Source organism: Solanum pennellii, chromosome 11 (genome assembly GCF_001406875.1).
Source record: "Solanum pennellii chromosome 11, SPENNV200".
Classification (NCBI taxonomy): Eukaryota; Viridiplantae; Streptophyta; class Magnoliopsida; order Solanales; family Solanaceae; genus Solanum; species Solanum pennellii.
The window spans coordinates 12,361-39,065 of NC_028647.1; the positions used below are offsets into that span (position 1 = coordinate 12,361).

The following is a 26,705-nucleotide window of genomic DNA, read 5'->3' on the forward strand; positions in this document are numbered from 1 at the left end:
GCGCATACCCCCCCCCCCCCATTTAGAAGATTTTCGTGTGCAATAGAAAACCATTTTTTGGGCGATCCTGATTCCGACGTCAAAAATTCCAAAAAAATTTGTGGACGTCCTTCAAGTACTTTTCTATGCAGGCGGTTGTCCCTCAAGGCCAGTCCGACCCATTTTCAAGGTCAAACAAGCCCTGAAGCGTGCATACCCCCCATTTAGACAATTTTCGTGTGTTATAACAAACTATTTTTTGGGTAATGCGGATTCTGACGTCAAAAATGCTAATGTTTTTTGTGTACGTCCGTCAAGAGCTTGTCTATGCATCCAGTTGTCCCTCACGGTCAGTCCGACCCATTTTCAAGGTCAAACAAACCCCGAAGCGCGCATACCCCCCATTTAGATGATTATCATGTGCTATACCAAACCATTTTTTGGGTGATTCGAATTCTTGCGTCAAAAATGCCAAAAATTTTTGTGAACGTCCGTCAAGACCTTTTGTTTACATTCAGTTGTCCCTCACGGCCAGTACGACCCATTTTCAAGGTCAAACGTGCCCCGAAGCACGTATACCCGCCATTTCGATGATTTTGTGTGCTATAGCAAGCCTTTTTTTGAGTGATCCAGATTACAACGTCGAAAATGCCAAATTTTTTTGTGGAAGTCCGTTAGTACCTCGACTATGCATCTGGTTGGCCCTCACAGCCAGTCCGACCCATTTTCAAGGTCAAACGAGCCCTAAAGCGTGCATACCACCCATATCGACGATTTTCATTTTCTATAGCAAACCATTTTTTGGGTGATCCAGATTTTGACATCACCAATACCAAAATTTTTTGTAGATTTCCTTTAAAACCTCTTCTATGCATCCGGTTTTCCCTCACGGGAAGTTTGGCCCATTTTAAAGGTCAAACGAGCCCCGTAGCGCGCATACCCCCGTTTCAACGATTTTTGTATGCTATAGCAAAGAATTTTTTGGGTGATCCAGATTTCAACGTCGAAGATACCAAAAAATTTTGTGGACGTCCGTAAAGACCTTGGTTATGCATCCAATTGGCCCTCACGGACAGTCCGACCCATTTTCAAGGTTAAACAAGCCCCGAAGCGTGCATACCCCCCCCCCCCATTTCGACAATTTTCGTGTGATATAGCAAACTATTTTTTTGATGATCCAGATTCTAACGTCAAAAATGCCAAAAAATTTTGTGGACGTCTCTCAAGATCTTGGCAATGCATCCGATTGTTCCTTACGGCCATTCCGACCCATTTTCAATGTCAAACGAGTCCCGAAGCGCATAATCCCCATATAGATGATTTTCGCGTGCTATAGCACACCATTTTTATGGGTGATCCGGATTCGGACGTCAAAAATGCAAAAAAAATCTGTGGACATCCGTAAAGAGCTTGTCGATGCATCTGGTTGGCCCTCACGGCCAGTCTGACTCATTTTCAAGGTCAAACGAGCCTCGAAGCGCGTATACCCCCCATTTAGATGATTTTCGTGTGCTATAGCCAACCATTTTTTGGGTGATCCTAATTTCGATGTCAAAATTCCAAAAATTTTTATGGACGTCCTTCAAGACCTTGTCTATGCAGCCGGTTGTCCCTCAAGTCCAGTCCGACCCATTTTCAAGGTCAAACGAGCCCCGAAGCGCGCATACCCCCCATTTACACAATTTTCGTGTGCTATAGTGAATTATTTTTTGGGTAATGCGCATTCCGACGTCAAAAATTCCAAAAAAAATTCTGGACATCCGTTAAGACCTTGGTTATACAGTCGGTTTTCCCTCACAACCAGTTAGACCCATTTTCAAGGTCAAACGATCCCCGAAGCGCGCATAACCCCCATTTCGATGATTTTCGTGTGCTATAGCAAGCCATTTTTTGGGTTATCCAGATTCCGACTTCAAAAGTTCCAAAATTTTTTGTGGACGTCCGTCAAGACCTTACCTATGCATCCAGTTGGACCTCACGGACATTCCGACCCGTTTTCAAGGTCAAACGAGCCCCAAGCGTGCATACCCCCCATTTTGACAATTTTCGTGTGCTATAGCAAACCATTTTTTGGGTGATCCGGATTTCGATATAAAAAATGCCAAAAAAATTTGTGGACGTTCGTTAAGACCTTGACTATGCATCCTTGTGGCCCTCACGTCCAGTACGACCCATTTTCGAGGTCAAACGAGCCCTGAAACGTGCATATCACCATTTAGACGATTTTCGTGTTCTATAGCAAACCGTTTTTTGGTTAATCCAGATTTCGACGTTAAAAATGCCAAAAAATTTTGTGGACGTCTGTCAAGAGCTTGTCTATGCATCCGGTTGGCCCTCACATCCAGTCCGACCCATTTTCAAAGTCAAACGAGCCCCAAGCGCGCATACCCCCCATTTAGGTAATTTTCGTGTGCTATAGCAAACCATTTTTTGGGTGATCCGGATTCCGACGTCACAAATTCCAAAAAATTTTGTGGACATCCGTCAAGACCTTGTCTATGCAGCCGATTGTCTCTCACGGCCAGTCCGACCCATTTTCAAGGTCAAACGAGCCCCGAAGCGCGCATACCCCCCATTTAAACGATTTTTGTGTGCTATAGCAAACCATTTTTTGGGTGATCCAGATTCCGACGTCAAAAATTCCAAAAAAATTGTGGGCGTCAGTCAAGACCTTGGCTATGAAGACAGTTGGCCCTCACATCCAGTCCAACCCATTTTCAAGGTCAAACGAGCTCCGAATCGTGCATACCCCCTATTTAGATGATTTCCTGTGCTATAGCAAATCATTTTTTGGGTGATCCAGAATCCGACGTCAAAAATGCCAAAAAATTTTACTGACGTCCCACAAGACCTTGTCTATGCAGCCGGTTAGCCGTCGCGGCTAGGTCGACCCATTGTCAAGGTCAAACGAGCATCGAAGCGCGCATACCCCCCATTTAGATGATTTTCATGTGCTATAACAAATCATTTTTTGGGTGATCCACATTTTGACGTCAAAAATGCCAAAAAATTTTGTGGAGGTCTGTCAAGATCTTGTCTATGCATTCGGTTGGCCCTCACGGCCAGTTTGACCCATTTTCAAGGTCAAACAAGCCCAAAGTGCGCATACCCCCCATTTAGGTAATTTTCATGTGTTATAGAAAATCATTTTTTGGGTAATCCGGATTCCGACGTCACAAATTCCAAAAACTTTTGTGGACATCCGTCAAGACCTTGGTTATGCAGCCGGTTGTCTCTCACGGCCAGTCCGACCCATTTTCAAGGTCAAACGAGCCCCGAAGCACGCATACCCTCCATTTAGACGATTTTCGTGTGCTATAGCAAATCATTTTTTGGGTGATCAGGATTTTGATGTCAAAAATTCCAAAAAATTTGTGGAGGTCCGTCAAGACCTTGGTTATGCATCTGGTTGGCTCTAACGGCTAGTTCGACCCATTTTCAAGGTCAAAAGAGCCCAGAAGCACGCATACCCCCCATATAGACGATTTTCGTGTGCTATAACAAACCATTTTTTGGGTGATCTGGACTCCGGCGTCAAAAATGCCAAAAAAAATTTATTGATGTCCGTCAAGACCTTGGCTATGCATCCAGTTGGCCCTCACGGCCAGTCCGACCCATTTTCAAGGTCAAACGAGCCTCGAAGCGTGCATACTCCTCATTTCAATGATTTTCACGTGCTATAGCAAACCATTTTTTGGGTGATCCGGATTCCGATGTCAAAAATGCCAAATTCTTTTGTGGAGGTCCGTATAGAGCTTGTATATGCATCCGGTTGTCCCTCATGAACAGTACGACCCATTATCAAGATCAAACGAGCCCCAAAGCGCGCATACCCCCCATTTAGACAATTTTCGTGTATCAAACCATTTTTTGGGTGATCTGGATTTCGACGTCAAAAATTACAAAAAATTTTGTGGACGTCCGTCAAGACCTTGGCTATGCAGCCGGTTGGCTCTCACTGTGTCCGACCCAATTTCAAGGTCAAACAAGCCCCGAACCGTGCATACCTCCTATTTCGATGATTTTCGTGTGCTATAGCAAACCATTTTTTGGGTAATCCGGATTCCGACGTCAAAAATGCCAAAAAATTTTGTGGGCGTCCGTTAAGACCTTGGCTATGCAGCCTTGTGGCCCTCACGTCCATTCCGACCCATTTTCAATGTCAAACGATCCCCGAAGCACGCATACCCCCCATTTAGACGATTTTCGTGTGCTATAGCAAAATCATTTTTTGGGTGATCCGGACTCCGACGTAAAAAATGCAAGAAAATTTTACTGACGTTAGATAAGACCTTGGCAATGAAGCTGGTTGGCCGTCACGGCCAGTCCAACCCATTTTAAAGGTCAAACGCGCCTCGAAGCGCGCATACCCCCCTCCCCATTTAGACGAGTTTCGCGTGCTATAGCAAATCATTTATTGGGTGATCCGAATTTCGACATCAAAGATGCCAAAAAAGTTTGTGGACGTCCGTCAAGACCTTGGCTATGCATCCAGTTGGCCCTCACGGCCAGTCCGACGAATTTCCAAGGTCAAACAAGCCCCATGCGCGCATACCCCCAATTTAGACAATTTTCGTGTGCTATAGCAAACAATTTTTCAGGTGATCCGGATTCCGACGTCAGAATTTCTGAATTTTTTTGTGGACGTCCGTCAAGACCTTGCCTATGTTGCTGGTTGGCTCTCACGGCCAGTCCGACCCATTTTCAAGGTAAAACGAGCCCCGAAGCGCGCATACCCCCTATTCCAATGATTTTCGTGTGCTATAGCAAAACAATTTTTAGGGTGATCTGAATTACGACGTCAAAAATGCCAAAAAATTTTGTGGACGTCCATCAAGACCTTGTCTATGCAGACAGTTTGCCCTCACGGCTAGTCCGACCCATTTTAAAGGTCAAACGAGCCCCGAAGCATGCATACTCCCCATTTAGACGATTTTCATGTGCTATAGCAAACCATTTTTTGGGTGATCCAGATTCCGACGTCAAAAATTCCAAAAAATTTTGTGGACGTCCGTCAAGACCTTGGCTATGCAGCCGGCTGGATATCACGGCCAGTCCGATCGAATTTCAAGGTCAAACGAGCCCCGAAGCGCGCATATCCCTTTTTTGACGATTTTCGTGTGCTATAGGAAATCATTTTTTGGGTGATCCGGATTCCGATGTCAAAAATTCCAAAAAATTTTGTGGACGTCCGTAAGACATTGGCTATGCATCCTTGTGGCCCTCACTTCCAGTCCGACCCGTTTTCAAGGTCAAACGATCCCTGAAGCGCGCATACCCCCATTCCATTAAGACCTTAACTATGGACTCAATTCACCATGACGATCAAAAAGACCCATTTTCAATGTCAAATGAGCCCCGGAGTATGTAAACCCCTATTTTGTCAATTATCATGTGTTATAGTCCATAAATTTTTTATGATTCAAAATTTCAACATTACTTTTACCAAATTTTTTCATGGACGTTCGATAAGCGCTTACTGGACCTAGTTGGCCTTGACAGTCAAAACGACACATTTTCAAGGTCAAACAAGCCCCGGAGAGATAAACCCTCAATTTTATCAATTTTCGTGTGCTATAGTTCACCTTCATTTTGGTGATCCAAAATTTCAATGTTATTTTTGCCGTAATTTTTCATCGACGTCCGTCAAGACATTGACTACAAACGCATTTGGCTCTAACGGCCAAAACAACTCATCAAGGTCAATGGATATATATATATGAGCTATTTCAAATAGCTTGAGAATAATTTTGACCCTTTTTTGATGCATGAAAAACATATCCCTTCGACGAGTAGAATATCATGGCTACGTGAAATTTTATTTAGTTGAATTTCTTAATCAAATAATGAGAACTAGCAAACTTATCCTGTCTGTCTTTTTTCAAATGTTTCAGTAGAGTAGAGTCGTGGGGCAGCTATCTTTTTTATTCTTGAATTAAACCAACAAAACACTTATTGTAGGAATACTTGAGGAATTTTCACCACAAAATTATCATACGTTATGTTGTTAAACAATATATAAAAATATTCAAGTTAAGTAAACCTAAATTAACCAAGAATGTAGTGACATAAACTCGCTCATGATTTCGTTTAATATATCGTTCTGCAAGTTCTGGTAAAATTTGCCTCATCTCTCATAACATTACTAGGAAAATTACTAAGGTAAAGCAAATGGTTCCAACCATCCCAGCCTCTGAAGGCGAAAGGGTACATTAGTGCCTTTTGCCTCTAGATTCACTTCTAGAAACCATCACTCTTGAGAGCTTGTTGACCTCATACAGCAATGCAGCTGAGAACAAGAAGCTGCATTAAGAACGAGGAACGCCCAATCAGATTTATAAACATTATAATACCACACATATATGTACTATAGTTAAGTTCTTGCATGACCATGTTTATATAAACTAATAAAACTATTTACAGGAAGAATCAAGGACAAAATTCTCCAACCTTGCCACTTATTTTATATGAGCTTCTCTTGTTTGGTCGAAAGGTGGCACAAGTATTGACAACATATTAGACTGCATCTTCCATTAGAGATGGCAAAAAAGGGTAATCTACTAAATAACTAGTTGTCCACGTGGGTTTGATGAGTATGACAAGCTTCACCGCCCATTTGTTACCCATATATTATCTTGGAGTGCCACTTGATAGGCCGGACATACGTTCAGAAAGGAAGTCAAGCTTGAGTCTGGTCATTAATAACATTATAATATAAACCTGATTTTTATTTTTTGGATAAGCTGCTCGTGAGAACAGAGTAAAGAGAAAGGAGGTGGAGATGATAGATGAGCAGCAAAACAGCAATACTGCGAAATCGCCATCTCTAAGTGAGGAATAGTTTGGCAAGACTTGCTTCAGTATGGCAAGGAAAAATATAAAAGGAAGCTATCTACATAGAAGATACAGTGTGCATGCTACTTCCAAGGCAGATTAGTTCTAATTAATAGTGTTTTGGTTCCTTGCCCACTTATACAACATGAGTGTTCTTTATTCCTTCAAAAGCAGTAAACACAATAGACAGATTAAAGGAATTTCCCTTGGGAAGGAAATATGGAAAGAAGTCCCACCATTTGGTCAACTAGGAAACAGTCAAGTTGAGTAAAAATCATGGTAGTTTCGGAGTAGAAAATCTGAAGTCGCATAATAAGACAGATAATTTGGGAACCAGAGGCAACATGGAGAAGGTGTCCAACATAAATATGGGGAACAAAGTTTATGCCTTCCCGTTAGGTGCTTAATGTTATGAGCTGAGTTTAGGTGTGTCTAATAGAACACAATTTAAGCAAAATTAGGTGTTTAATAGGTCATGAACTAAGTTAAGGTGTCCAAATGAAATATCCCGACAAGTTTAGGCGTTTGTCTATGTATTCAAACAATGAACACATAACCATTTCCAACTTCAACAAAATTAAACCCAGTAATTTTGTGTAATTCTTTTTTTTTAATGACAAGGAAAACCCGCAACCGCTACCCTTTTGGTGCACACAGGGTAAAACCTCTGCTCCTATGCAATAGCTCGCAAACCGCAAACCACATAGGAGAGATAACCCGCACTAGGCAAGCCTGGTGCGACGAGCTCCACTCAGAAGGAAAATCCCTTGCTTTCGCTGGTAAGAGGTTTTGAACTTGAGACCTTTGGAAAAAGGAAACATTCTAAGCAATTCTGTGTTCTTTTTAGCTCATTTAACTCATCTAAGAGATTTCCCTCGAGAAAAAAACACATGGAATATACATAAGTTAATATATCCACAATAATAACAACTTGATAGTATAGTTCATTACCATGTCGTGATGCTAACTCGATGAACAGTGCTAGCAGCAATAAGAGCTACAACCTCAGCAAGTATAACTGCAGTGTAACAGACCAGTAGAACAGATTAAAACAAATTGATCCATACAGCTACTGTATCTCTTAAAATGAACTGTACGATCACTTTTTGCTATTGCTGCAGTTTGGAGTGTGTAAATGATCCTATAGCTGTTAGAGATATCCTAGGTCCTTTGTAAGATGAAGTAGGATCTGGTTTAGTTTTGTTTTAAGTACACACAACTGTATGTAGCTCCATGATATAAATTTGGGACCCCAGCCTTTAGTGCTGAAGATTAATACACATAACTGTTACCGTTGTAAAAAAAAAAAAGCTACTGTATCTCTTTACTAATAATAACAAAGATATATGGTCTACACAACTTAACATTGATCACACCTAGATTTGTACCTAGCCTAAAGCAGTTTGAACCTCCTTTGCCATTAAGCTAGAATCTTCTCATGTGAAGGAGATTCAACAGTTACCTTATTTTATGCATGATAATTTTCAGGCAAAGGGAATTCAATTGACCCCCTTGCCACAAGCTAGTTGCGCCAATGTATGCATATGGGATTGAATATTAAGATAAAATGTTAAGAAAATATACTATAAATTCAATGCTACATCTAAAAGACAAAATCCCTTCGTTTATTTCTACTTCAAATATATTAAGAAATTATTTAGATCTTCAAAAGAATCGATTGAAATATCAAAATAGAAAGTCAAAACATAATGCACTCACCAGCACCCCATCCAGTCCTTATGCCAGATGTTTCTTGATAGTTTCCGATGAACTGCAACAGTATCACCAAGTCAAGCTCAATACAATACTAGTTTGGCAAGTAATGTGCTAGCACATCAACACTTTTTTAATTCTAGTGTGCTTGTAAAGCACCATGTGATACTTCACTTTATGCATCCATAAAGCATGGCAGTCATGAAACTGTGCAATGAATGGTGAAGACAACAGTAGATTTGACAACGAGATGATAAAATAGGAAAATACGAAAGTGAATTAATCTAAAAGGAAAAAAAAAATTCCGCCGCAAAAAATGTCAGGGAGAAAAAAGTTAGTATGATGCACATGTATTTGCAGATGAATAGAACAATTTCTACAGCATACATCTGAATTAATACAGCTTTATTGTATAGGAATACAGGCACTGTAAATTTTAACAGCACTACTAGACTGGTACAAACTTTGCAGCGCCTGCACTTTTGAGATCTTAGAGCACAATACTTGTTACCACAAAAGGTAAATTTTTCTCACCGTTAACAACAAAATGAATATGAGAGAACTAGTAAATCCACCAAGGATGGTATACAATTCTGAAGATGCTAGCCTTCCTCTATACACTTCCTGCAGAGAGAGTGTCGCGATGAATAGAAGAAACGAATATAGCATCGAACTCCCAGATCCAGCCATGACTTCAGGTGTGCACACACATAAAAAAAATAAAAATTAGACTGACAGATTGTTAAAATGAAATCAAAAGACCAGAAAAGAGGTAAGGTAGCGGCCTAGCAAGTAACATAAATAAGTTCCAACTCATTATGAACTTTCAAGGTATAATAAAGAAGGCTGACATCATGAGAGTTAGAAGGCAACCTTAAAGAAAAGCAATAAATAGCAGGATTTGTTACCTTCAACAATTAAATTTTTTGTTAGGACAACATATTGTTATTTAGGAACTATATTTTAGGGAATTAGTTACGAAGGAAACTCAACACAGCAGATGAACTGGACTGGTTATATTCTCCACCCATAAGCAATGTAGGTTGAAGTGCATAAAAGCAAGAAAGAAATTAAGTCTGAGTGATATATGTGAATATCAGTAATTGAAAATCTTTATTGTTTTAATTGCAAAAATACTTAGACGAATAAGCTATGTTTTTATCTTTTTTTTTCTCTGTTGGTTCCGTCTTCTTTTGTCTTTTTCTTTTTTCTTTGTCAGTGCTTCTTCTCATAGGTATAGGAAGCCATTCATACATGTGAGTTACCTTTAAGGTAAATAATTACATCACTATAGGATCTATACAAATAGGAAATCTTGTGAGTGCACCAAAAGACAATCAGAATCATTATCAATTCCCTTCGTTACTCTCCTATTTCTCTCCCTTCATATGACCGACATAAGAGCTAACGGTGCAAGCTCTCATGACCAGTGTTCAGGGAAGCGTGAAGCGGAAAAAATTGATAAGGCCCCGCTTCACGCTTTAAGCGATGAAGTACTCAGATACTCATTCTAGTCAGTGAAGCGTAGAAGGCTCGCATCGCTTTGCTCTCGCTTTCCTGAACACTGCTCATGACCTTTGTCTTCTTATCCTACTTGTCCCAACCCAGATGTACAACACATGTCTGACAGTAGCTGGCATCACCCACTGTGTAGCAGAACTGTTTAAAGACCATCCTCCACAGAGAAACCACTTTACAATACACCAAAAGACGTGACAACCAACCTCTTCTCTCAAGCATTTATGCATATCGCACTGGATAACACAAGTTATATTTCTTTTCTTCAAATTTTCAGCTGTTAGAATCATTCCTCTCGCTGTATAGCAAACAAAAAAGAACATTTTTGGTTTCCCTTGGAATCCAAACCGATGATTGTGGGAAATGTGTCTTTCGTCTCACCAACTTCTGGAAAGAGTGGAGACATATTTTCCACATTTAGGGGTTTGTCCATCCGAAGCTTTGCATCTTAATGTCTACCTTCCTGTGTACTTAATTTAAGTCCTGGTATGCGAGTTTTATTTTAACTAGTTACAACATACTACACAATTTTTTATGTTTATCAAGTAAAAGATTTCATTGATAATAACAAGGCCAGCCTAGCCCTATACAATAGGTATACCAAAAAGGAGAAAACGTACAAAATATGGTTAAGAGACACTAAATCCTCTATACAAACAGGAACTACATGGGTGCACCAAAAGAAAATAAGGGATCAGAGACCACTTCTCAATTGAGCAAAGCTCATCTCCACCCCCCTTCCAAACCTCTCATATTTCTCTCTCCAAATGATCAACATTAGAGCAGAAGGAGTAATCTACCACGCTTGTACCTTATTCTACCTCAGTGCACCCAATTTCTTCCTCGAATCTACCACTTAATTAGCCACCAAAGTTGCATCTATGTCTTCCTTTCACAAAAGCATTTAGCAAAGAAGAGACAGTTTCATCCAAAACGCTCTGAAGTCTATTAGAAAGCACCTTAGATAATCTTATAAATGATTCCTACTACATAAATAGGTTTGTAATGATGACTGTGAAGCATTTGAGCTTCTCTTAAATTCACTCCTCTCTTGGAGCTCACCAATAGTACTCATAACATCAAGTTTGACCATACTCCAAAAATGTTGAAAGAAAGCCAGAGTGAAACCATCCGGCCGCCGTAGAGCCTTGTCACCTGCACAACTCTCAATTGCCACACACACTTCCTCCACCTCAATAGCCCTCTCTAGCCACTAACTATTATTTTCCTTCAATGTGATTGAAATCCACCCCTCCCAGATTTGCTCTTCACTCTGCCTTCCACTTTAAACAATGATTCATAGAACGGAACACTTGCTCCATCTACTTCCTCCTTCCCCCAACTTCCACAAACCCAATCAAATTTCTCCTTATATTCGCTATTGCTACCCAAAGAAAAAGTTGTATTAAGAGTCCCTCCCTTCCAACCACAACGCCCTTGATTTTTGTCCAACAACTCTCTTGAGCCAAAACCAAAAAAGCTAATTCCACTTTTGGCACTTCTTTCTTCTCCTTTTCCCTCTAATCTAACTCCATTCCCACCTCTAAACTTTCTTATTCGCCCACTTTTATCATAATCTCCCACATTTTCACCTCTATCCCCCCAAACACTTCCTTAATCCACAACCTAATGTCTTTCTTAAGCAACTTTAAATTTTTAGCAAGTCCGAAAGATGGTCTCCTCTCCACGGCGTGTTCAAGATGATTACTTTCCATCTACCTAAACCTTGTTGGGCAGAGTTATCTAGTACTTAACTTGGTGAAAAATAGCACGTACTCCATGATATGATCAAAGTAAAGGCAAAATGGCCAAGAAATCGCCGTCACAAAAAAGATTATTGGTCCAAAACAAGTGGTGTTCCACGTAATCAAAAAGTTAATAATTGTTTTTTTCAAGTTTACCCTTATTTGGTTAATAAGGGGTTTGCCCAAGTTAAAAACAACATTTTACATGAACTGGAGGGAGTATCTTTGTGCAAACTATAAACTAAACATTGATCGTGAATAATTTTCTTCAAAGAAGAAACTTTTTTTAAAAAGAAAAAGCAATTGGGATCATTTGAGTACTTTTCGACAAATTGAAGAACCATCTGCTCACAATATTTTAAAATAATGATGGGTCTGGGCTAAAGGCTAAGCGCCTGAGCAGATCCACGTCACTCAAACTCTTCGCTTAGGTAGGCCCTTGGAGCAACCATCCCCTCAAAATTCTACTTATTCATTTTTAGTTGGTACAATTCTACTTAATCTAAATAGGTAAGTACAAATTTTGCCTAACATTGGCAAAGGCTCGAACTGAAGAGCACAGAAAAGTGCCAAGATTTTGTTGCACTTTCAGCATTAATGAAGAAAGTGCCCCTTAGCTTCACGGTTAAGGTGAACAAACACTGATTTGTTCATATTAGAGATACCCACATCATTTGCCACCAACTATTCTGTAAAAACACCATGTTAAAACTAATTTCATGATACAACCTCTCTCGGCCCTACTGATATTTCACCAATGCCTTTGACTCTCTAATTGCAAACAAAATTAACGGCAAAAAAGTTATTTCTTTTACTTTGTTCACTGAATTAACACATTTCAAAGCACAAAATATCTCGATGTTAGAACTACCTATCAAACTGTTCCAAAAGAAGCAACCAACTTCTTCAAACTAACCCTTTTGCGATCCAATTCAGTGTTTACCCTCAAGAGATCAAGAACAGTTATAAATAGATGGTAAATTTACAACAATCAGAACCCCAATTAACGGATCTAAGAGGATAAAAGTCAATTTATCATCGATTCTACAAGGATAGGAAGATGATAAAGGATTCGAGAACTCACCAGACGAAGAAGAGCACACAGATAGTTGGATCCAGATTCCGAGGAGCTCACACTGACAACTGCGTCTGATAACATGAAAAAGAACAAAGTAACAAACGACGTCGTCACTTACCCGTCAACGTGAGAGGTGGGAACCAAAATAAGCCACAAAAATATAAAAGTAAGCAAAATAAGCCACTATTTTATTTTAGTAAGTAACTAAAATAAGCTTAGTGGAAGAAAAAGTTTCACTATCCAATAATTTAAACGAATTTNGATTCCGAGTAGAAGCACATCTCGTGGAGCAAATTGAGTCCGAGCTTGGAGTTGTGGTGAGCTGTTTGGTTGTTTCGTGGCCCACACCTCCCTCTATCTTTTATTTATTCTGTTATTAGTATTCAAACAGGATATCCCTTATGTTAGATTTGTCATTTAGTTTCAGACTTGCATCGAATTTTAGAAGCTCTTGTACTTAAGACACCAATTCTTGGGGGTGATATATTTTAGCTTCCGCATTTCGTACTTATAAGGAACTCAATGTTGAAGATTCTTGCTAAGTGTTAGTCTTTTTACTCATTTGTTGGTTTAGTTGGGTTAATATGTTGGGTTGGCTTACCTATTGGATGGGAACATAGGTGCCATCACGACTTGCAAATTTGGGTCGTGACATTTTATTACACTTTATAAGAAGAATATTTTTCACGGCTTGAAGAAGCTTTTTCAGTGTTGTCATATAAATTATATTGATTTGATATGTCATTAAAACGGAAAAAATATTTCATTATGTATTTTTATTATTTTATTCTGAAAAATCTATTTAAGGACGTTTATGCATAGTTGATAGCACCTACAACATAAAATCTTTTATATTTGATCATTTCAATCTAAAAAAAATATCTTCTACACCTAAAGTTAAAGTTTCAATTTATTGGGATGGCGAAATTATACATGACGGAAATACCATTTATTATAATTGTCCTCCCAAACACAATGCTAAATATCCAATAAATGTCCAACATCATAAATTTATTTCATCAATTTATAAAAGAATCGGTATAAACAGTACGATTATAGTTTGATTATAGCCGGAAAATACCCTACTTCATTTTTATCACAAGGACAAGTAAATTTTAGAGAGTGAATTATATATAATGATGAATCGTTGACCGACTTTTTAAGGGTCTCAAATGACTATATAGATCAAATCAAGTCAACAATACTTGGAATCTATGTTAGGAAGGAGCCTAAGATTAGTCAACAACGTTCTCCTTTATCGGTCGATGTTCATCCCTAATTAGAAAATCATAATAGCATTGATGGATTTCCGATAACTCAATTTACTGATTTTCCTAAAATGACTCATTATCAAAATACTCTTACCGGCCGATATGATTTTGATTTAAACAAAACTATCAATGATAGTGACCGGTAATGCTCAATTATTATATTTCAATTATTGTTTGTTGATTTTGTCAATTATTTATTAATTTATATTATTTATTATTCTTCTTATTATATATTTTGTAGTTGTTTACCTCAGCAAGATAGGAATATTGCTCCAAGTTATGAGCTAAATAATTATTTTGGTCAGTCTTCACACTTTGAAATGACGGAAAATGTTGGGACATCCTCAAATTTTTATGTCTCGCCTACTTTTGATGCAGATAATTATCGCTATGTCTAACACTTATTTTTTTAAGTGAATTTTTGATGCAGATGACCATCTTCAAAGTGTTTTTTTTTTGAAGCCATGAAAAGAAAAAGGAGAGAAGGTGAAGGTGAAGATGAAAAGGTAACTTTTTATAAAGTGGAAGATTTTTTTCCACTTTATAAAGTGGAATAAAAAGTTCCACTTTATAAAGTGGAAGAAAAAGTTCCGTTATATATTAAAAATAATCGTTATGACAGTAACGGAAAACGTTTAGAAAATTGAATATAGTGGAATTTTTTCTTCCACTAAACTTATTTTAGTTACTTACTAAAATAGTGGCTTATTTTAGTAACTTTTATATTTTTGTGGCTTATTTTTGTTCCCAACTCTCAACGTGAATGTATAAGATTCCCCAAAAATGAATGTATAAGATTCCCCAAAAATCAATATCATTTGCATTTTGTATATTTCATTGTGCATATATTTAAGAATTTCTTTTAAATATTTAACTTGTCAATATTCACAAATTCAAATATAGTGATTATGATTTTTCATAAAGCATGTATAATCCTCGTAAAAATTGACAAAATTATAGTCGCAAATAACAATTTTCGTAATACAGGCCAAATGTTTGTTTGTCTTTCTGTATAATTTTCCTTTCTTATTTCTTTTTCAAGTAAAACACTTCATTGCTCTGCTTCAAAATATATTTCAAAAGTTTTTAACACACCACACAACTTCCCAAGAAATTCTATTTATACATGAAATGGAGAATATAGATAGATTAAGAGCTATATCTATATATGATCTTGATTTCTTCGTAAGACTTCATCAATCACAATAGTTGTGTATTTTCACTATAAAAGGTAATAAGAGGACATATATTTGCTTAGTTATTCAAGGAAGAGCAGAGTGAAGAATACAACTATTACATATGAAGTTAACAAGAAGCTTTTCCTCTCTAATTAAACTCGTCATGTATGAGAAAAGCTTATAAAATCACAAAACAGAAGAAAAGGAAAAAGGCCAGAAAAATAAACAATTAGTAAATTTAGGCTCTACATGAAGAGGAAAACCAAAATAACTTTTACAATCAAACAGAGACAGATAAATACAAGAGAAAAAAGATTGAACTAAAAGAGTTTAAGAATATTGAAAAGGCGTCCACTTTAGCTAGCCAAGTGGCTGGGCGAGCTGTTGAACATGGCATGCCACATGTATGCTCTAGAAAGTACCATTTCAAGCTCTGAATGACTCCAGTTATGTGTGGGAAGGTGCTGAAGGAACATAACCATCTCTTGGAAGTCCAGCTTCAGCAGATTATCTGACCACTGCACAATAGACACAACACTCAGAACAGTCTAGTAATTACAGCACCCAAACAGACTTCACTTGAGTATAGGAAATAAATTGGGTATAAGAAAAGGGATGGAGAGTTGATGCTTCCTTTCAAGAAAATTTTTTATAATGCCTATGCAGGAAAATAACACTCACATCTTTTGGGTCAGTGACTGAAAATATATGTAAGGATAACTGTGATCCTTGCTTTACATGGTTAAAAGAACCATGTCATATTTCAAGGGATCTCTATAAATTATAGCAATACATCTGCTCCCTTCAATTCAATTGCTTATTTTACCAATCCATTTAAGACTCATCAAACAAACCTTTCTTTCTACATTAGGGTATAGAGTATGTTTGCATGTGTACGTGTTCCCGTATGTTTTCTGTATATGTAATGCTAGTAAGACTCAATGTCAATATTCATCACATGAATCTCAAGCAGATATTAGAGATATCTTACTGTGAGCAGAAAGCTTGCAGCTATATACACAAGAAAATCTGGCAGTGCATCACCTTCGGCAAGATATGTATCCCATAATCGGGTAACAAGATGGAAAGGGATCTGCAAGAGTAGATGATTAGTTACGGCTTCTAAATAGAGCTTTGAACAATGTGGAATTTCAAAATGACGAAAAACAATTCATAAAGATAAAGGCAGAAAGACACTTAATAAAGATAGACAGAACAGCAGACCTCGCGTATCAAGAGACAATTGAACCAGCGAAAAGCAAACTGGAGGAATTCAAGCCCTTGCTCTTCCATGTGTGTTGACACAGGTTCTAGAAAATGGGGAGGAACCAAATATCAAAATTATAACATGTCACCTAATTTTTCAGGAAGAATATATACATAGACAAGGAAATACGAAAAATAAACCGTGTGCTGTCATTTCTTAGTCCCCTACTTTCAATTGCTTGTACTTTCTTAGCTCTAAAACCACAATTCAACCATGGTTAACCTCTTATAATTTGAAAGCAAATAAAGTGTTTACTTATACGTGATGAAATTCACCATTTTATCAGTTTCTTTTGACCTTTTCTAGTAATTGGTCTTCCAGGGTCTTCTTTTCTTTCTTCCAGCATCTCTTTACCATGTCCAAACTTTTATAGTGATCCAAGTTCCAACTATCAGTAGACAATATTTCAACCACCTCCAATAACAAATTATGAAAGACAGAAATACATGTGTAACTCATTGCAACCAAATAAATACAGAGCAATTTTAGCAGGTCCAAAAAACTAAATGAAATAAATAGTAGTTCCAACTGTAAACACCCTCATAATGCTGTCAAATCATCAAGGTATACATACCCTTTCATAAAGTCATAGAAAGTAGAACTTGTTCACAAATTGAAAGACATATAATATGTGAAACTAAAATTTGCTTTACCTTTAAAAGTATTACCCCCTTTGTTTCAATTTGTTTGTCTTAGTTTCATGGACACGGAGTTAAAGAAAGTAAAAAAACACTTGACTCTTGTGATCTTGAGCTAACGATTTGTATAATTTATCAAAATGCACTTTAACTGTTGGTCTTAAACATGCCATGTGAAATGTGGAGCTAAAAAGAGTTGCCAAATTAGGAAACAGGCTCTCTTTTCTAAAAAGACCAAAAAGTCAATAGAACAAATAGATTGAAATGGAGGGAGTACATTGTTTGTCAAGAAAATCAATAATTTTTGACACCATATTTCCAGATTCTCTAGCATTGGGCAGTAGATAGAGACAAAGAAAGAAGTAGAAACCATTAGAGCATTACCATCTATCCGTCTAACCAACTCCTTTAGCTTAAACACGAGCCTCTGGATTCCCGGTTGAGCAAATGTGTAATGGTCTTGCATCCCATCAAGCAGTTTTGATAGACACCAATAACAATCAGCTTCTATACCAGATATTTTCTCAGAAGGTAGATCAGACATCATCCAATTGTCAATACTCCCTTCTACGTGTTCTGACAAGAAAACAACTAAGAACGGTGTTGCAAGATCATTTATTCCCTGCACATATCCACTTGCAGGGTGCCGGATGGCCCTAGAAAGGAAAATGATAGATCACCAGAATATGAGAACATCCAAAACACCAACAGGAGCAATAAGGAAAGGTTAATGAATGCCCATGTGGCCACGCATCTTCAATTCTTTAACTTTTATTTCTACCAGGGTGTGCAGTACCTTTTTTTATTTGGTTTTGTATTATTTGGATTCAGATTCAGTTATGAAATAATTCAGTCCAATCAAAACTCAAGTTCAGTTTCATTAGGTTTCTATTTTAATTTGGTTTTTCTCCGGTTTGGTTTTTGGTTTATTGGATTTGTTACTTTTCTCGAAATTGCTAAAATCATCAAGTTTATTTGGTAATCGGAATGAACAAGGTAGTGTATGTAGCAAATCTTAGTGTGATAGTTGGTGTAGATTTTGATGAAGTGATAGTTGGTGTAGCTGGAATGTATATCAGTAACTATAATGTTAAATGAGATCGTAAACTAATAATCAGGATTCCTTTGATTATTTGGTTTTTCGGTTTAATCCGACAAATGCTCACACCTAATGACTACTACCAATTTCGATTTTTTGACCATTCCAAAAATCCATTACCCATTTGTTTTCTCATCTAGTTCCGCATCTTAATTAAAGAAATAAATGTAATGCTATTTCCTTTCCTCTTCCCTTTGTAAAGACATTCTACAATTCAAGGAGAATGTTACAGCTAATAAATACAGAGAAATAGAAATAGTTTACCATATGTAAAGTATGCGCTCCAGGGATTTCTGAACTTGTGCTTGTTGGAAAAAAGAAACATCAGGCACCGTTCTAGGGCAATCAACAGCAATCTAACAGCACAAGCAAAGTAGTAGTTATATCACTGACAACATTGGGAAATGAGCATAAGGCATAAAAAAGATCACAATCCAAATGCATCGAAAATACCTGCCGAAGCATGTTGATCTCTTCATCTGTTCGCTCAATATCTTGAATGTCATAGTACTGAGCAACACAATCAAGATAATCTAGACGCTTTCTTCTCAGAACTCCCTCCCTTCTATCTGAATTAGGCGGTGCATATCCCTGTTGTCAGCTCATTATTTAAATTTCATAAAAGCAACAACTTATGTCTAATAAAAAAATCTGCAATCCAGTTTCACATGTTCTTTTAACTATGTAACTAAGTCACGTGAAAACAGATTTAATAAAATGGAAGGAAGCAAACTTGTCTACAAGAATACCTTTTTTTACTTTTGAGAATGGTAATAATATCGTAAATGTAGTGCACAACGACTGTGCTAAGTCATATTTACAGATTGCAAAAGGAATCCAAAAGGCATAGTTTCTTTTGAATCCTACCATTACAGGGATTCCATAATGTCTAACATTGAATCGATCATCCTGTTCTAAATCTTCCTTAAACCAAAAATGAAATAAAAACAGGCATTCATCTTGATTTTCTGTATGGAGATGCGGGTCCCTTCAAAGCATCTATAGTTTCTCCCCTTCCATATAATCCACCACATGCAGCCTGGTATAATCTTCTACCAGTTCTTTTTTTTGTCTAACTAGTCCACCAGGTAAGTTTCAACAAACAAGTAATTCCCCTAGAGTCGTGGGCATAATCCATGATAATTTCATATTAAGGAATAGTTGCCAGAGAACTCCAGTTACTTCATAATGTATAAAAAGATGGTTTCTACTTTTAGAATCCAGTCCACATAGATAACACCTTGAACAAAGTTGCACTTCCCTTCTCTTTAAGTTTCTTCTGTAGGCAACCATCTCTAACAATTAACCACACAAAACAACGTAGGGAGGTGTTTTCACTTGCCAAAATACCTTCCAGCTCCATACATGGACTGCTGACCAGCCTAATTGAGATGTGAGCATGTTGATGTCACCATAACAGACCCTTTTTGGAAATAGGTATCATATTACCATAAAACACACCCTTATGCAATTTACAATTTAATCTATCCTCCTCTATTGTTATTTCCTTGAACTTATCCAGAACTTTTAGTACAATAAATCTGAGAAGTTCCCTATTATTGAGTTGTATTGTAAACATCCATCTCCACCCATGCTGGGTTCCCAGTTATCTTCCACTGTGGCTTCAGGAATTAGAGTCTTGACTCTTTATGTCATTGAAATGTCGTCCAACGACACATCCCAAAAACATTTCTAGATTCTAATATTTGAAGTTACATTTACAGAAAAGAACAAGCTATTTATCCAGTTCACATGAAGACAATAAACCGATTAAAGAAATCAAAAACAACCTCTGGAATTTGAACTAATGGATATCTGCATCACATAGAATGAGGGTATCATCTGCATAGAGTAAATGTGAGACTTCTATGCTATCTCCCACCTTGAAAACTTTGATCCAAGCATTGTAGTTAGCAATATTAAGCATTCTGCTAAACCCTTCCATTACTAAGATAAAGTGGAATGGATAAAAGGGATCACCCTATCAAAGACCTCTTTGAGCTGAAAAAAAACCCTCTAGGGAGGGACTCATAGATGATTACTGAGTATCTCATGGTACTTATGCAAAAAGAAATCCAGTAGATCCATTTCCTTCCAAATCCCATTTTGTTACAAGTGTTAATAAGGAAACCTCAATTCACATGATTGAAAGCTTTTTCAATGTCAAGTTTACAACGAACCCCATTATTCTAATCTTTTTTTCTAAAATTCATCCATTCGTTTGCAATGAGAACAACATCCATAGTTTATCTTCTTCTGATGAAGACCATCAGAGATTTTAGCAACTAGCTGGTCCATGATGCTTTTCAATCTTTCGGTCAACAATTTAGATATGATTTTACAGAAACTTCCCGTCAAGCTAATGGTCCTAAAATCCCTCAATTCAAGTGGCTCATTCTTTTTGGGAATCAAAGCATGTATGTTGCATTGAAGCTTTATTTGAATGTATGCTGGCTATAGAAACATCTGATGCTTCATAATGTCTTATTTGAGAAAAGACCAGCATCTCTGATAAATAGCATTGTGTATCCATCTGGACCTGGTATTTTATTCTCTGTACATTGTTTGATTATATCTAGGACTTGTGACTCTTCAAAAGGCCTTTGTATCCAGTTGTTCTCTTCCTGTCAACCTTACAACAATCACCCAATGAGAAATAAGGCCAAGATTTCTCTATTGATGGCATCCAGATCTTAAATAAAAGGCCCACTGACCTCAAGTTTATCGATGGTGTTGTATCTCCAATGTTAGTTGGCCTTCTTTAGAAAAACTTGATATTTTTGTCTCCCTGCTTAAGTCATAATACCCTAGATCTTTGGCTCCATTTATTTTAATTTTTTTTTTAATTTGGCAAAATCCTGCAATTCTTTGAGGAAATCCATTCCATTGGAAACAACCTCTCTACCTCCGAGGCAGGGATAAGGTCTGCGTACACTCTACCCTTCCCAGACCTCACTTTATTAGACTACACTGGGTATGTTGTTGCAATTGTCCTTGTGGATATCCGCTCCGGTGAAGAGCTCCTGCTCCTCTCATCAACAATTCTAGTCTCCAATATACTTTCCAAGTTGGCCGGCTTTTCCAGAAGTATTTATTAACTTACAGATTTAAATTATTTTGCCACTATCAAATCAGGTATTTCAGAAATGTCAAAGAAAATCCACCAATTTTTCCTCATAAAAGTGAAGCCATCAACCTCTAACCACCACAACTTATCAAACTTGAAGTAGGACTAGGAGTTAGATTTTTCCCATTCACCACACTGAAGCATCAAAGGGGCATGGTCAGATGATACACCTCGAATCATCGACTGTTTTATGGACTTGAATTCATCATCCATTCAGTAGAGAAGCACCTAGTGTCGATGACCAAGTTTGACTTTATGTATATATTATTCTAGGCTAAAAGGATTGTTTAAATGAACTCTACTGGTTTAGAAATGAACTTTCCTGTCTAAGAGAGAATTAGAGAAACCTTAACATAACAAAGTTCAGTGCCGAAAAGTGAAAACAATAGTCTCCTAGAGGTAAGGAATTTCACAAAACAAAGTTAAGTACCTAAAACAGACACCAAAACAATAAAGATAAATCCAAGATGGTTTAACCAACTAATATAAAACATTCATTATATGATTCCATCAAATAACAGAAAATGGCTAGTTGTTCTTTCACGTGTCAAAAAGAGATAGATCAGTGAATCATCTTTTGTAAATTTTAGAGTGGCTCAAGATATATTGTGCATGTTTCTTGTGATTGCAGAGTGTGATCGGTTATCCTTGATCAACTGAGTCCATTCTTATCTCATATAAGGCATGAGGATAAGAACGTGTCAAACTGAAGGAATCTGTTGATTGAATCCATTCCCAATGAAGTTCGGCTAACAACGCTTTCCTATTACCCCTAGAGCAACCCGGCTTTTCAAGGGAACCATAGATAAGGAATGACAGGAGATCCTACATCAAAATAAAACAGCCACCACTCATTTGAGAGAGTAAATAAATTAGGGTTGAGCTTACGACAGTCTGACTTTTGAACCTTGGAGAACTATATAACACTGGCTTTTGTGGTAGATCTGCTCTTAGAGAAGTAATACATGTTTCGAGGATGTACATGAACCTGTTCGTATAGTGAAAATGAATTGCTTTAAGAGTTTACTTTCGTGATATCAGGAAGAGTTTGCTAGTTCCTAGATTACATTTTCTAGTTGTGAGTCCCTCAAGATATTCCCCCTCTTTTTATCTTCACTCTGTTTTTTCCTTCCTTATTTCTTTGATTATTGTACTACTGCTGTTCTGTCTACTTGACCCAAGTTAATATATGATACCTCTTCTTTACTGACCTAAAAATATTTCCAGAGAAATTAAGTTAATTAGAACTACACCCAAAGAAGCCGCCATATGTTGGGACGCAGATATGATGGGATCCCAAATTAATACATAATACCGCTTCTTTACTGACCTAAAAACATTTCCAGAGAAATTAAGTTAATTAGAACCATACCAAAAGAAGCCGCCATATGTTGGGACGCAAATATGATGGAATACCATTCCAAGATAACTCACGCAATTTTTCTGCAAGAGAAGTTGGGAAGCACATCAAGAAAATGTAACAATCAGATCGGTAGATAACATTGAGAATTAACCAACAACAGCTGCTAAATCTGTCAATCTGTACAAGTCATTAAGAAGGAAAAATTAACAAACCTCGTGGAAGAGCAAAGCAGAAACAGTTGTGATATATGCATAACTGTCTTTTAGTCTCACATTAAAGGTCTTAGCTAGTGAAACTCCACAAATCCTTATGACTAGGAAAGCATCACCTTTGTGATCAACCGGCCAAAGAATAAGCCAATTATAGTTTATAAAGGCAGGAGGGATGTAGGAATAAGCCACTACGACAAATCCAATCCTACAAAGGTTTATCCTTAGCTGAAGATCAAAGTTTTTCTTTAGGTATAGTAAGAATTTCAAGTAAGCGTACAGTGACCCGCTCAAAATCTTGATGCAAATCAATGAAGTTTTTGTTTAAAGTCTCAGAGGTATACTACACCCATTTAATTGTGGTCACTAAATTTTGGTGTACAATTAATTTATTACCTTTCTTTAAGTTATATTTCTCAACCTTCCCAGTGCTAAGAACCAAGCCATTTTGGTTCTGTTTGAAGGTAATTCAGGACTGCACATAAACCAGAAGAAGAGCCATTTGTATCCTATTAATGTAGTGTCTAGGGGCGGCAAATAGCGGGTCGAGTCGGATATGGGATGGTTGAAAATGAGTCAGGTGAAAATGGATAAAATATCCTACCGACTCATATTTGATAAGGATAAAAATGGGTGGTAATACAATGGATAATCCACATTATCCGTTGCTTTTTATTATGTAAATAAATAAGTATTTCTATATTACAAGGTTGTTTTCTTATTCTTTTTCTTCTTTTAGCTGTGTTTGGTATGAAATAAATATTTCCATGTTTTCCTAGAAAATATTTTTCTGATTTAAGGAAGGTTTTGAAAAAAAAATTCCTTAATTTATGTATGGAAGTTATTTTTTAAGAATTAGAGAAAGTAAGTCCATTTGAAAAGTTTTCTCGAAGCTTCTTGTTCATATCTCTCATCAAAAGGTGTCACTCGATAATGTGTGTCTTGTAAATATTTCCCAAATACATTAAAATCAATGAAACATGAAAGAATTGGAAAATATATTTCTTCATACCAAACACACCCTTAATAAGTATATGTTTTCAAGGTTCCTACACCCTTACATACTTGAGGGAAGTGCAATTGGTGGATACCCATGACTTATCCATATTTATGATGGTAACTATGGGTAGATCCATATTTGATCAACTTTTGAGAGACTGGACAACCTTAGCAGGACATAAGAGACTTACTTTCTCTAAGGACTTTTAAGTGGGACATTGTAACACTTAGCAGGAAACATGGAACACTGGTTATAAAAAAGCTAGGCCTTCACTATCTCTAAGCACCCATAGAAAAGTTCAGGAGTAAATGCATGTAAAGGATACTCATTAATACACATTAAGTCATCCTTTTACGATCATGGCACCCATACGATCCCAAATAATAAGCTCTAAGCACTATATGCTAAATTATGCAAAGAAAAGAATCATATATGTTTATATATAACCATGTAAATATCACCTCATCCTCATCAAAAAATATATATCTTGGTACCTAGAATAACAGTTGTCGCAGACAATTCTTTTGTGAACTTCATTAGCCTAGCCGAATCAGTAGCTCTAGAGCCAATTGATGGCTTCTGTACTTCGCTGGATGTGTGTTCTGAATTTGACATTGATGATTTCGTCTGGCTAGCAGATGAGCTAACATTCAGATTGCTTCTACTTTGCAGTTCATCCTAATAGTCAAGGAATAGAGCTTAATTTAAGGTGATGAATTTGAGCAATAGATATATCACATAACCACACACATTGGATATCAGCACTGCTCGTACCTCAAAAGATCCATCTGCCAGTTGGCTTGGTCCCGTCTCACTATCTCGTAGACTTCCATGATTATCTGGAGATCTCATGGTTGAGTTATCCAGTGGGTCTGACCTCCGCGTAATCAGTACTTTGCCAGGGAAACTGCGTCCCTTTAATAACCTGCACGACATCATAGTTTTTGTGATTATCAAAAGTTATAGAAAAAAAAAAGTTTTCTGAATGGAAAAGAATAAGACCAAGTAATCAACATCCTTGACTATTAAATATCATTGATAACCAACATCCATGACTGTTAAATACAAAACATTGTTATTCCAGATGGTTTTTTCTTTAGTCAATTAGGATAATATTTCAGATGGTGATTCTACTTGAGAGTCAAATTGGCACATGTTAACCAAAGAAGTCACTGTACTGGCAACGTCCAATAAAAGGACAACAATCAACAAATATGTGTAATGTATGAATCAGGCTATGTTAGGCTTTTGTCCTTTGCATTTCTTTTCTGTTCAAGGATAAAACAGCCCAACACTTCTAATGTCTATCCAACTGTTAAAAAACTAAAGAGAAACAAAAAATGGAGAGATTGACTCTTGCAATGTATCACTGTACATTAAAACTATTAACTTCAAGAACCCAAAGTCCATATTTCACACATCACTGCCACAACAAATAAGTAAAGTAACAAGAGCTCCTAGGAAGCTAGGAAGTTCGACAACCTAAATCCACACTTCAACCTTTACAATCCACAAAAAATGAAAAAAATACGAAATGCATTTCCCAATGTAAAGACCAACAGACAAATCAGAAAAAAAAAACACGGACTACTAGTGATCAAAGATTCAAGTCTACTAGTATGTAAGGACGCCTGAGCTGCAAAAAAGGTCTCCTCACCCAACTCCATTTTGATCAAATAAAACCTAAGTTTTGCTTGAAGTGTCGAAAATTTGAAACACTCCAAAAAGGCTTGGGAATCTAACTTCTATGTTTTCTAGCATATCACCTTACAAACAAATGTATTGAGCTCTTCACTTCCTGTTGATATTTGTCCTAGTAGTAACACAAAAATTCATCATACTGAACAAACATAGCACTCACAAAGGAAATATAACAAGCTTTACAACCTAAATTTCTCAACTTTAACCTCCATAAACTACCAAAACTTCATTCGAAAGATGGATAAAACATTTCCAATCACAAATTCAGCATTGAGATCACAAAATTGGCATACTCGGTCACTGATCAGACCCTCCCCAAGTCCAATTGAGTTGAATTACCTCAAAATGGTATATATAAAAGGGCGGAAAATGGGAAATCTAAGTTATGGGTTTTAGAGAATTATATAGATCTGATTAAGAATAATGATTACCCTTGAACATTTCTGAGAGTTTGATTGAATCTTGAATCAACAGTCGCATTTCGATCTTCCTCTCTGTCGCTCCTCATGGTTACCATACCATTGCTGCTCTCAAAACTCGTTTCTTTCAATGGAACTGATGATTACGGTACACCTGCAACTCACCAAAGGTACAACTCCTTTATGCGTCTTTTGCTCTCTCCAGTTTCCACTTCGGTCACCAAATTGGACGCTACTAGCTTTTTTATATTTTTTACACCTGCAACTCACCAAAGGTACAACTCCTTTATGCGTCTTTTGCTCTCTCCAGTTTCCACTTCGGTCACCAAATTGGACGCTATATATTTTTTTATATATGGCTCTTTAAAATCATCAAATAATATTTTTTGTCACAACTCGATTTGGAACAATAGAAAAAAGATAATATATCTTCATAACACCCTTTAATAAATATAAGGTTACATAAAAATTCAAGATAATTTAGTGAATATGATTCTATTATATTTTGTTTTTTGTTAAAAATTAAATCTCATTTTTAAACTTTTCATTCAAAAATTTCAATGTTA

The 26,705-nt window shown here is 37.1% G+C and overlaps 2 protein-coding genes across 3 annotated transcripts; both read right to left on the reverse strand.

Moving 5' to 3' along the window:
- Positions 1-5,954: 5,954 nt before the first annotated feature.
- On the reverse strand, positions 5,955-13,015 carry LOC107003026 (protein KRTCAP2 homolog). Its single transcript, XM_015201268.2, has 5 exons — positions 12,874-13,015; positions 9,061-9,218; positions 8,533-8,584; positions 7,765-7,831; positions 5,955-6,282 (listed from the first exon to the last, which is right to left on the reverse strand). Exons 2-5 carry the CDS (start codon positions 9,214-9,216, stop codon positions 6,192-6,194), a joined length of 366 nt encoding a protein of 121 aa, XP_015056754.1. The 5' UTR covers positions 9,217-9,218; positions 12,874-13,015; the 3' UTR covers positions 5,955-6,191.
- Positions 13,016-15,363: 2,348 nt separating this feature from the next.
- On the reverse strand, positions 15,364-26,509 carry LOC107005138 (GTPase-activating protein GYP1). Of its 2 annotated transcripts, XM_015203639.2 has the most exons (11): positions 26,399-26,509; positions 26,152-26,293; positions 24,794-24,944; positions 24,514-24,697; positions 22,820-22,890; positions 18,774-18,911; positions 18,585-18,676; positions 17,606-17,877; positions 16,541-16,626; positions 16,308-16,409; positions 15,366-15,834 (listed from the first exon to the last, which is right to left on the reverse strand). In XM_015203639.2, the coding sequence occupies exons 2-11, from the start codon at positions 26,235-26,237 to the stop codon at positions 15,673-15,675; spliced, it is 1,344 nt and encodes a 447-aa protein (XP_015059125.1). In that variant the 5' UTR covers positions 26,238-26,293; positions 26,399-26,509; the 3' UTR covers positions 15,366-15,672. The 2 variants fall into 2 exon arrangements, with proteins under 2 accessions (XP_015059123.1, XP_015059125.1); XM_015203637.2 differs by having other exon boundaries at positions 15,364-15,834; positions 26,152-26,452.
- Between the last annotated feature and the right edge of the window lie 196 nt (positions 26,510-26,705).